The sequence below is a fragment of the Rhineura floridana genome, chromosome 11 (assembly GCF_030035675.1).
Source record: "Rhineura floridana isolate rRhiFlo1 chromosome 11, rRhiFlo1.hap2, whole genome shotgun sequence".
Taxonomy (NCBI): domain Eukaryota; kingdom Metazoa; phylum Chordata; class Lepidosauria; order Squamata; family Rhineuridae; genus Rhineura; species Rhineura floridana.
In genome coordinates this window covers 3766024-3778434 of record NC_084490.1, presented here as the reverse complement: position 1 = coordinate 3778434, position 12411 = coordinate 3766024, and the positions used below count along the sequence as shown (strand labels likewise).

Genomic DNA, 12411 nt, shown 5'->3' with positions numbered 1-12411 from the left:
ATATCCCGCCCTTCCTCCTAGCAGGAGCCCAGGGTGGCATATCATAGGTCATCTCTGTCTCACCCACCAACACATCGATGGACTCTGTAACCCACCATTTTGCCCAGGCAGGCCTTAGGCTTTCCGACACGTGCTCTGAAGGGAGCATTCAGTTGCCATATCCTCCCTGCCCCGGCAAGAATCAGCCTCCCATTAGCCCGTGTCCTCACTCACAAGGCTGTCAGGGTTTGATTGCCCCCGCGAGGTGGTCTTGCTGGTGATGGTGGTGGTGGAGGGCCCTCCCGGGGTTGGGCGCGGGGCGTAAGGCACGCAGGCAACAGTTGCTGGTGTGGCGGTGGAGTCTGGACGCACCCGGGGGGCTCTGCTGTCTCTAAGGTCACTTCCGTTGGGCCGGGCCAGGCAGCCATGGCTGTCAAGGGAGGGCCGGTGTGCTGGCGGGGTGCGGGGGCTGGGAGCCATGGCCGGCAGGCGGTGCGGGGGTGGATGCGAGCCATAGGCGGGAGACGGATACGGGAAGGGGTGAGCCACTGAGTTCCTCTGCTCCTAGGACAGGGCACAGGGGAAACAGGACGGAGGAGGAGGGGGGGAGGAGGAGGAATGCCAGCAATTAATTCAGTATAAAGTCAGGACCGTGTCATTTCACCCTCCAAAGTCCCAAAACAAGAACCAGCTATTCAAACTGAGAACATTGTTTGCATAATTCATACCAGCTTTCCCCAAGATGGTGCCCTCCAGATGTTTGGGACTACAACTTCCATCAGTTGCGCTGGCTGGGGCTGGTGGGAATTGTGGTCAAAAATATCTGGAGGGCAGCACCTTAGGGAAGTCTAATTTATCCTGTGAAGTGTAACACGGTTGACACTCCTGTGTGCAAACTAGAGGCAGAGCGAGGGCAGCGCCTTACATCCCACTCGCTATGCAGGGTTATTCATTCTCACATGCAGCCCAGTCTTTTGCAGATCTCTCAAGCCAAGAGTGTTACAGAAAAGGAGTTCACAGAGCAAAGCTCATGCAAGCAAGCAAGGAAGCAAGCAAGCCCATCTACCTGCTGGAAGCGAAAGGCTACAGAAAAAAAGCCCAGGCCCAGTGCCTACTGGCCTCTAAGTCATGAGAGGTACAAACTTGCATTCTTATTTTTAAAAATAGGCAGCTGTTTCTAGGATATCAAAATGAGAAATGTCCAGAATATTGATACTACCTATGAATACAAAGGTAAGGAGAATGGGGGGGGCAATTGCCCCTCTAAACAGCACCATCAGTTACCTGAGGTTTGTTGGTAGGGTAAGTCTGCTAGTAAAGGTTAAGCTGGACTACACCCTCCCCTCAATGAGGTTACCAATCTGCCTGGGGGTGACAAAAGGCGCACGCAACAAAGGTGGAGGGCAGGGCAAACGCCTGGGGGCCGGCCTTACTTGTCTCTCTGGGGCAGCCACATTCTTGCGTTCCTGTCCCCACGAGTCTCCATGGAGGGGATTCCATAATCCCAGTTTTGGCAGCTGGTAGTGGGGGTTGCCAGAGATACCCAGCCCAGGAAGATGCTGGCATACCCCGTTACCATTCTGCTCCATTTTGCAGAGAGAGAGAGAGAGAGAGAGAGAGAGATGGTCACACTGCCCGACATTCCACAGCAGCCCCCTCCCCAAATCTATCCTCCCCCTTCTATGGTGAAATAACACTGAGCACCCAACGCAAATAGGGCAGGTGTCTTCCTACTGGAAAAGTTCCCCCTTGAAGCAGGTCTGAGTACTGAGAAAAGCACTGCAACCATCCCCGTCTACCTGCAATGAAATAATTTTATCCTGAGCAGCCATTAAACCCTCATGGGGTGGAAGAAAGTGTGAAGCAGTGGACCTTTGGAGAAGTCAGGACCTCCCACGGGAGCCACGGCAGCAAAGCAACGCGCATGAGAGAAAGCAAGGGCAAGATTTGGGCTGGCTCCACCGCGCAAGCAAGCCCAGCAAGCCAGCGTGTGCCATTTCACAAGCAGAGCATCCTCTCATCTGGGGGTTCCAGTTCGGGGCGGCCCCCTTTGCACCCAGCTTCCCCTGGTACCTGGTCAGGACTGGTGCTCCTCCGCCTCTTCATGGGGGTGGGCATCTCTTCGCCGTGCCCCGGGTGTGGCGGGTGCTGGACTGGCGGCATGGGCTGGACGACAGGCGGCTCCAGAGGTGGGCCAGGCCTCTTCAGCTGGGGGTTGCGCTTGGCAGAGAAGTTCCTCTTCTGGAAATTTGGGGTGGGTGGAAAGAGGGGGGCAAAGAGACATTTCCCGCGAGTTAAGGATATGAACGGCTGTGGAAGGGTTAGGCGGCAGGCTTCAACAAAATCCCCTTGCAGGGCCTTTCTTGCTCTGAGATGAGGCGATAGCGATGCTTTCAAGCTGTCTTGTGACAGATTAGCTCAAATTCAAAAGGTGTGGAAAAGGAGGAAACTGAGCCAACCTCAGTTCCTATATCTTATCTATGCTAATGAATCAGAGCAAGCAGAGAACTCCAGGTTAAAAGCAAGGCTAGCAGCATGATTCTCTCCCGGGAAAGGTTAACAGCATATTCCCCTAACTCAAATACAAATAAAGAATAAAGAGAACAGAAACAGAGATTGGGAAAAGTAATTAAAAAAAAATACTTTAAACAGACACTTTTCACCTTTCCTTTGACGGAGTTCCTGCTTCAGGCTAGCAGTTTAAATAACACTTCTTTGCAAGATTGTTTGCATTTCTAATTCAAAAGCTATAGGTTACATTCCAGCTGGCTGAAGGAGATCTTTTGTTAAAGCTCATTATGTTTTACAAGTGGAATCTCCCCACTCAGAAGCAAGCACCACTGAGTTCAACAGAGCTTAAAAATGCCTTCAAGTCAATTCCGACTTATGGCAACCCTACAAATAGGGTTTTCATGGTAAGCGGAATTCAGAGGGGGTTTACCATTGCCTTCCTCTGAGGCTTAGAGGCAGTGACTGGCCCAAGGTCAGCCAGTGAGCTTCATGGCTGTGTGGGGATTCGAACCCTGGTCTCCCAGGTCGTAGTCCCAACACCTTAACCATTACGGACAGGATTGCAATTCAGCTCCAAAATCATTCGTAATCCTTAGGGTGCCACACAGCAGAAACCCTTGAAAACTGGCCATTCTTTGCTAATTTTTTATAATTAAAATATTTCCAGGAAAAACTGGAAAGAATTGTTTTCTTGTAAGCAGTCCATTGGTGTTCTTCAATTGGTTTTGACTCTCTCCTCCATCCCCCACCCCAAAAATAAGTGTAGCAAGCAAAGGCACCCTCTCCAGTCATTGAGTCCATGGCCCAGAATATTTGTTTCAGTTGCAATTTCTAAGGGACAGTAAGCTGCGTCAATTAAATTGTTTTTTAAAATTTTTAAATTGTGTTTTTAAATTATTTTTTCTGTTTTAAAATCTGTATATTTGTTTTTAATGTTTTTAATTGCTGTAAACCGCCCAGTGAGCTTTGGCTATGGGGCGGTATATAAATGTAATAAATAAATAAATAAATGTAATAAATAAATATGATCTGTTTTTAAATATGTATTCTGTATTTTCTTATATTTGTTTAATTGTGGTGGCCTATGGCTTTGAACAATAAAGATTTCTTCACTCTTCACAATTAAAATATTTGGAAAGAAAATTAAAATAGGTACCCTACCAGTACCTACCAGCCAAAATCCACATTCTCCTACATTTTGAGAGGTTTCTACAGATAGCAACAATGTAAGTGATGTGTGTGTGGAGAAAAATAATGGTAGATATTTGAGGAGTTTTATTTGGGGGGGGGGGAGGGAATGTTGTAAAATGTAATTAAAGCTGTTGCATCATGCCTTCTCTTGAAGGCAGGCAGAAACCAACGTGGCCAGGTTTATTTGGAGAAGGCTACAAATGAAGAGAGGCCTTTGTACAATCAAATAACAGGAATTAATGAAGCAGAGACAGTGAATCTGTGGCTCACCAGGCAGTGTTAGACTACAACTCCCATCATCCTTCACCAACTCCCCATCAATGCCAGCCGGACAGGGATGATTTATTTATTTAACTGATTTATATCATTTATATACTGTCTTTTTGGGGACGGCTAACTCAAGGGGGCTTGCACCACTATCAAAACACAATAAATACAGTAATCTAAGTGAAATCAAAATTGACAAAGGCAGCAACATTAACATTTATTAAAAAGGACCGTAAAGGCAGTTGCAAGGAGTCATAAAATAACTAAGGTATATTTTGTCACACAGCTCTGTAGGAAAATTCTTTAGGGAAAAAAGCAGATTGAAAAGAAGATGGGTTTTTAGAACACATTTAAAAATCTGCAGCATAAAGGCCATGCACACTTCTGAGGGGAAGGAGTTTCACAGTTTGGGAGCCAACACCAATGAGGCCCCGTAAATCATACATGCTCACTGGGCTGACTTTCTGGGGGCACACAAGCAGAGCCTCCGAGGCTGATCCGAGGCCAGGGCAGGTTTGTATGGGTGCAGGCAGTCCTTCAGATAACTCGGGAGCAACCCGTTTAGAGCTTTAAAAGTTAAAATCAGAACTCTGAATTGGGCACTGGTAACCGATGTAACTGATGGGCATTGCAGCCCACCATGTTGCCCAGGCCTGATCTGAAAGGTTCTAGATCAACAGGCAAAGCAGTCAAGAGGGAGAGACAGAGAAGAGGCGTGAATTTGCCCTTCCTGCCCAGATCATTCTTGCCCCTCCCCACATCTTCCAGCTCAGGCAGAGCCAGGGGATTGGGCAGGGAGGCGTCCCTCACTGCCTGCAACTCACCTCAAGGTGCAGGAGGTTCCAGACTTGCTGCAGTGGGGGCAATGCTTTTGGCCGGTGATGAGATGGCCCTGAATGATAGTTCCACAGCTGAGCCTAGAAAGGGCATTATTATTATTACTTACTACTACTTCTTAGGTTTCTTACCTGCCCTTCACCACAAGGTCCCAGGGTAAGATACAACAATAAAATATACAATTATAAAAACTACATCAAACAGTTACAACCAAGAAAAAAGAGCAAACACCCTTTAAAAACAGCACCGTGTATAAAATAATGCAAAACAATCCCAGATATAAAAACAATGCAAACACGTAAAAAACAATTCCACAAATAAAACAATTAAAAACAGTTCCAAGATAGATAATGATTAAGCACAGACAGCACCAGGGAACCTTGTGCTGCTTCTGCCCCCCCAATCCTTCCCTCCTCCCCACAGTGAATATCTGCCCCTCGCTGCTCCATCTCCTGTGGCCCACTACCCTGCGCCCCCCCCATACCTGCTGCAGGCGTCCAATCCGGGCGTGGATCTCTCCATAGCTGCCGTAGTCACGCTGGTACCGGGTGGCGTTCTGATAGCAGCGCATGGCTTCCTCGCAATCCTGCTCCGACTCGTAGATCTCGCCCAGCTGTTCCCAGAGCTGGGGCTGCCCCTGATCCCGCAGCAGGGCCTGCACACAGCCATGGATGGCCTCCAGCTTCCCATGCAGGGGGCGTGGGGCCAGATTCCTGGGGCAGGAGAGAGCAATGAGAAGGGTGGACTGTCAGCAGTGGGGAGAGGCAACCAGGGGTGCTCAGATGGGCAGGATTTCTTAGAAGGAATGGCGGGGCCAAAGGCAGCCTTTCCAAGCCTGACGCTTTCCAGAAGCTTTGGACATCAGTTCCCATCAGCCCCAGCCAGCACAGTGCTCATGGGAGTCCAAAGCATCTGGAGGGCACCAGGATGGGGAATGCTGGCCTGGGGGCTAGGATGTGGGATTCTTAGTTCCATGGAACGGAGTAGAGGTTACAGAAAGGCTGCTTCTCTCTCCCACAGGCTCTGTCAGCATGGTGGCATCCAACTTCTCCTTCCTGAACACAGAGGGCACTTCCACACTGGTATTTTTGTGGGCGAGTCGGTGAGCGGAAGATCGAATCCAGCTGTGGTCTGTCTCCCCTTCCCCTGCCCTCTCACAACCATATGTTTAATTTAAATAACCCTAATTAAACATTAGTCCCTCCCCAAACTGATTTGGCGCCAGATCTGGGCAGAGTATTCCCTAGATCAGATGTGATTTGAGGCCCTGGATCAGGTCAGGGGGGCTCTGCACAGCCGTATCTACTTTCCCCTGTCAGAAACAGTATGAATACCAGTCGCTGGGAATCTCAAGCAGGGAGAATGGGTGATGCAGTCAGGTCCTGCTTGCGGACATCCCCGGGGGCACTTTGTTGGCTACTGTGAGGACCAGAGGCTGGATAGACTAGATGGGACATATGGTCTGATCCAGCAAGCCTTCTCTTAAAGGTCTTCAGGTGCCCCCTTCCAGTTGCCCAGCCTATAATCTATGCTCGATATGGACCTCTCTTCCCCACACAGAGAGCCAGGGTGGTGTAAGGGTTAGGCGTTCACTGGGTGACCTTGGACCAGTCACGGTCCCTTAGCCTAAATGGAGGGGGGGAGCCATGTACAGCACCTTGAGCTCTGAGGAAAGGTGGGGTATAAATATAAGAAACAAACACAGAAATCACGAGGTGTTAACAACCAGGACTCTTGAGGGGTCAGGAAAAAGCTTGCCGGAAGGTTTTGGGGGGAGCAGCAGACTAGCAGTCTAGGCCCTTGCGTGGTTTTGGGAGGGAAGTATGGTTGAGGAGGGCCATAGCTCAGTGGCAGAGCATAGATAAATTGGTAGTAAGGTTGCCAGGTTCAGGGCCTGAGACTGATCCTGTATCTTTAGGAGAAGAGAAAGGCTGGGCCTGGCAACCAAGAGGTCTTCTGTACCTTTCAAAGTTGTGCAGGGAGAAGAGAGAATCCCACCTTGTGGTTTTCCCCATTACAGTGTTGCAGAACACCTGCACTTTGCTGACTTTCTCATCTCCTAAAGAGACAGGATCAGTCTCAGGCCCTGCGCCTGGCAGCCCTAGTTGGTAGAGCATCCACTTTGCATGCAGAAGGTCTCAAGTTCAGTCCCCGATGGCATCTCCAGGTAGGGTTGGGAGAGACTGCCTGCCTGAAAACCTGGAGAGCCACTGCCAGTCACTGCAGACAACACTGAGCTAGATGAACCAACAGTCTGACTCGGCTGAAGGCAGCCTCGTACATCCCTGCGAGCTGCTCAGGGCCTTCTGCAGCTGGACCTCTCAGGTTCAACCTGCCCACCCACCGCTGCTATATAGGGCTGGAAGCTGGGAGCCAGGCCAGGCCACCTTGATCCTTCCCACGGCTACTGATGGGGAGCCAGGTGCCCGAATCGCCCAGAGGAGCACTTACCCTGGGGGGAAGTAGCCCTTGCTGTGTTGCCCCATGTTAGAGCCATGGTTAGGGGGCAGGTGCGTGGGCAGCTGAGGCTGGCCGACGCTGGCAGAGCACCTGGGCAAGGGGGAAAGGGGAAAAAGTCAAAGGCAGAGGCGAGAACTGTGGAGGCTCAATCCGCCCCCTCCCACTCCCCAATGACATCTCCTGACTCAGTATAAGGAAGCTTCCTATAGAGGACCATGCTTAAAGAGAGGTCAGCCAAGACCCAATCCAGCCCTGTAAGCCGTCAAGGAGGCCAGCTGCAGCTATTCTTGGGGGTGAGGGGAGGGAATGCACTCTGCTCATGCTCGAGGACACCCTTATTCATCGTTTGCTGAGGGCAGGCTTGGGGGCCAAAGTCTTCCTGAATGGTGTCTAAACTACAAGAAGGCTCAGTGGTGAGAAATCAAGAATAGGGGCCATTTCCTTCCTGTTTGCACAGCAAGTTGTTTACGAGAGCAAAACCTTTCCACGAGCAAGTTGTGTTGGGTTTCTGGAGGGTGCTTGCGGAGGTAAACTACAATCCATCCCATAGTTGTGGTAGCCTATGGCTCTGAGCAATAAAGATTCATTTCATTTCAATTCATCCCAGGATTCTTTGTAGAGCTGTGTTTGGGTGTGTGTGTGTGTGTGTAAATATGTGTGTGTGTGTGTGTGCACCTTTGCCAATCTGGATGGCTTCCAGGTGCTTTGGACTACAACTCCCATCAGCCCCAGCCAGCACAGCAAGGAGGGTTGATGGGAATTATAGTCCAAAGCACATGGAAAGCACCAGCTTCACAACGATTGGTGTAACACAACTCCTCTTTACAACTTAAAGGGAGGGGGGAGAAATCAAAGGAGAAAATGGGAGGGGAGAGAGACAGCCCCACTGAGTGAAGCCTATATGGATAGTTGTAGGGCTCATCCTAACCAAAACAGCCTTGCAGAAAGTCCAGCCTGCCATTCGGCAAACCACTTTATCCCCCACCCCAGCATGTTGGAGCCATTCGCGTGAGCTCTTGCATTCGCCCAGGCAGTTCACCCTTCCTCTGCAGCTGCAGTTCACAGAAGGGGCCGGAAGAGAGTCTCCTCCTGCTTCTCTCCGGGGTGCCCCCCAAGAAGCAGTGAGGCTGGCTTGGGCACAGAGAGCAAGAGGAGGAGCAAGCCGGATCATTCCCCACCTACCCACCCAGAGACCCTCTCACCTGCCACCCGGGAGCCATGGGCGGGAATGGCACGAACTCCATGCTCCGCTGCAGCCCAGGCTGCCGAGAGAAAAGGGGTCCCGTCCAGCACGGCCCCCTAACTGCTCCACTGTGCGATGCATCCAGCCTGAGGGGCAGGAGGGAGAAAATGGAATTTAGATACCCTGCAGGGAGTCCCTAAGGCCACTCCCTCCTCTCCAATGCAATTCCCTCTCATCAGCCCATTTCCCTTCGCCTGAGCTCAGTCCCCTTCCAACCTCTGGCTCCTCCTACTGTTTTAGCCCCGCCCAGAAAAGCCAGACTGTGTAATCCCATCCTCTGCCCCCTCCCCGTTGTGGCTGCTCCTCTCCCTGGGCCAGCCACATAGCATTCCCCCCACCCTTCCTCCAACAAAGCCCCACCCATCCTGGCAACTGGCCCCACATGGGAAGCTACCTTGTATTGAATCAGACCATTGGGGTCCATCTAGCTCAGTATTGTTTACACTGGCTGGCAGCAGCTCTCCAGGATTTTCAGGCAGGGAATCACTCCCAGCCCTACCTGGAGATGCCACTAGGGACTGAAACTGGGACCTTCTGCATACAAAGCGGATGCTCTGCCAATTGCTCTATAGCCCTTCCCCTCCTCTCTCCTCTAGCAATCTCCCTTAGAAGTCCCGGCCACCCACCCACCCACCCCACACGCAACAACTACGTGCTGCCTCCTAAGCGTGGCCCACACTTCCTAATATCTCATTTGGAATTTTATTTTCATATTCATACACCCAGATAATTAATTAATTAATCTGGTGTTGCTGCTGGGAGATTTCATTTTTGTTTTATTCCTCTTATGATTTTAAAGCATGCATTTTGGGATTTGCAAATTTGGTTAAGCCACTTTGGGGTATTTTTTTAAAATAAAAAAAATGGAAAAATGGGATGGAAATAAGCATACAGATAAATGTGTAAATAAATATATTGCACTTCCAGAAGCCTCAGGAGGGGAGAGTGTTCTTGCACTCGGGTCCTGCTTGCGGGCTTCCCCCAGGCACCTGGTTGGCCACTGTGAGAACAGGATGCTGGACTAGATGGGCCACTGGCCTGATCCAGCAGGCTGTTCTTATGTTCTTATGCACTTCACCCCCCAAAAAAAGAATCATGCCCCCTCCTCTGCTTGCTATCCCTTAAAAAACTTACTATTCCCCCCACTCCCGAAACAGACACACAATTACTTCCCCCAAGCCATTTTTTTTACCTTTCCTGCTGTGGTGGATGCGCCTTGGTACCCCACCCTCCACCCCCCCAGATGTGAGCGACGGGTGCCCCCACCCAGTCGCGGCTAGCTGCAGTTTCCTCTCGTCTGTTCCCTTCTCCAGTCACAGCCACATATAATACTGAGGGGTTGGGATGGGAGAGAGAAAGAGATAGAGGGGACCAGTCATGGACTATGTTTGCTCCATTCACCCTCCTTTAGTGTCTCGAATCCAGAATCTAGAGAAGGGGAAGGGGAACCAATGTGACCCCTTCCAGATGTTGCTGGACTTAACTCCCATCATCCCCAGTCACTGGCCCTGCTGACTGAAACTGATGGGAGTTGGAGTCCAACAACGTCTGGAGGGCACCAGGTTGGCAAACGCAGATCCAGAGAAAGCCCAGCCAGAAATATGATAATTATGTTGGAAATCTTGATATTTATTACTGTATTTAAAACTCTATTTTAATAGGCATATTTAATTCATTCCAAATCTTAGCATTAAGACATTCAAACGGATCTCAGTTTTGGATTAAATCAATATAAACTGTTGTTGTTGTTATGTGCCTCCAAGTCAACTACGACTTATGGCGACCCTATGAATCCGCGACCTCCAACAGCATCTGTCATGAACCACCCTGTTCAGATCTTGTAAGTTCAGGTCTGTGGCTTCCTTTAGGGAATCAATCCATCTCTTCTTTGGCCTTCCTCTTTTTCTACTCCCTTCTGTTTTCCCCAGCATTATTGTCTTTCTAGTGAATCATGTCTTCTCATGATGTGTCCAAAGTATGATAACCTCAGTTTCATCATTTTAGCTTCTAGTGATAGTTCTGGTTTAATTTGTTCTAACACCCAATTATTGGTCTTTTTCGCAGTCCATGGTATTCACAAAGCTCTTCTCCAACACCACGTTTTAAACGCGTTGATTTTTCTCTTATCAGCTTTTTTCACGGTCCAACTTTCAGATCCATATCATAGCGACTGGGAATACCACGGTCTGAATGATCCTGACTTTATTATTCAGTGATACATCTTTTCCTTTTCTAGTTCTCTCACAGCTGCCCTCCCCAGTCCTATGTACTGGAGGCTGGGCCCGAAGGGCAGTTTAGGGATCTTGCTGGTGTACCGCCCACCCCGCTGCACGGCAGATTCCCTGGCCGAGGTGCTGGAGGTGGTCTCGGCTGTACGGGCGTTGTCCCCAGAGCTGTTAGTTCTGGGTGACTTTAACGTGCATGCTGAGGCTGCTCTCATAGGAGCCCCTCGGGATTTCCTGGAAACCATGGCTTCCTGGGAACTGCACCTAAGTAATACTGGGCCCACCCATGTAGCCGGTCATGCTCTCGACCTCGTGTTTGTCCTGGGAGAGGAGAGAAGTGGTCTGAAGTTGGGAGTGATTCACGCCACTCCTGTGTCATGGTCAGACCACTACCTGGTAAACATGGACTTCTCGTTGCCATGCCCCCTCCGCAGGGGCGAAGGACCTATTAAAATGGTCCGCCCCAGGCGCCTGATGGATCCGGATGGATTCCTGACTGCGCTTGGGGAATTGGAACCTGCCGAAGGTTGCCCGGTCGAAACCCTGGTGAAGGAGTGGAACGTGGGGATCACCAGGGCATTAGACCGGGTGGCTCCGAAACGTCCTCTCCCCCTGAATAGAACTCAGCTAGCACCATGGTATACACCGTGGTTGCGTAGTCTGAGACAGGAGGTGAGACGACTAGAGCGCCGGTGGCGGAAATCTCGCTCCGAAGATGTCCGGACACAGGTTAGAGCAGCAGTAGCTGCCTACCAAGTGGCAATAAAGGCAGGAAAGAAGGCTTTCTTTGCTGCCTCTATTGCGTCTGCGGAGTGTTGTCCCAGGAGGCTGTTCCAGGTGGTCCGAAGCCTGGTCGGTCCAGTTGCTCAGGAACCCATGGAACAGTCAAAGGCCTCCTGTGACTTATTAGCAAAGCACTTCGCTGATAAAATCGAACACTTACGGAGCTCGATCCTGTGCGCCTTGGACACAGTCGATGAACCAGAGTTGGCCAGTTGCATGCCGGTAAATTGGGATCCGTTTCGGCTTCTCCCTTCTGAGGAAGTGGACAAGGTGCTTTCATCTGTGAAGCCAACCACTTGTCTTACTGATCCTTGCCCTTCGTGGCTCCTTATGAGCTGCAGAGAGAAATTGGGCGAGGGGATCAAAGCGGTGGTAAACACATCCTTGAAAGAGGGTGTGATGCCATCAGTCTTCAAGGAGGCAATTGTAAAGCCCATCTTAAAGAAGCCCTCCTTGGATCCCCAAGTGTTCAATAACTTCCGCCCAATTTCGAACCTGCCATTTCTGGGCAAGGTCATTGAGCGAGTGGTGGCCAACCAGTTGTCAGCACACTTGGATGAAACGGATTACTTGGATCCATACCAATCGGGTTTCAGGACTGGTCACAGAACTGAAACAGCCTTGGTCGCTCTGGTAGATGATTTGAGGAGGGCATTAGACAGGGGAGAATTCACCTTTCTTGTCCTCCTCGATCTCTCAGTGGCTTTTGATACTGTCGACCACAGTATCCTTTTACATCGCCTGGAGGGATTGGGAATTGGAGGCACTGTATTACAGTGGTTCCATTCATAAGAACATAAGAACATAAGAAGAGCCTGCTGGATCAGGCCAGTGGCCCATCTAGTCCAGCATCCTGTTCTCACAGTGGCCAACCAGGTGCCTTTCTCTCCGGCAGGTACCAACAGGTAGCGTTGG

The 12411-nt window shown here is 50.3% G+C and overlaps 1 protein-coding gene across 20 annotated transcripts in view; it reads right to left on the bottom strand.

Moving 5' to 3' along the window:
• Positions 1-12411, bottom strand: part of KDM6B (lysine demethylase 6B) — a 90055-nt gene that overhangs the window by 27798 nt on the left and 49846 nt on the right. For 13 of the 20 annotated variants that reach the window (XM_061591161.1, XM_061591163.1, XM_061591147.1 and 10 more), the window contains 8 exons: positions 11657-11831; positions 8448-8574; positions 7237-7335; positions 5270-5498; positions 4773-4865; positions 2053-2220; positions 1413-1559; positions 214-543 (listed from right to left, as the gene is read on the bottom strand). In XM_061591161.1, coding sequence (XP_061447145.1) covers positions 214-543; positions 1413-1559; positions 2053-2220; positions 4773-4865; positions 5270-5498; positions 7237-7335; positions 8448-8574; positions 11657-11714 — 1251 coding nt within the window. In that variant the 5' untranslated portion in view covers positions 11715-11831. The remainder of the gene's footprint in view (positions 1-213; positions 544-1412; positions 1560-2052; positions 2221-4772; positions 4866-5269; positions 5499-7236; positions 7336-8447; positions 8575-11656; positions 11832-12411) is intronic. The other 7 variants (XM_061591164.1, XM_061591167.1, XM_061591165.1 and 4 more) reach the window with 7 other exon arrangements.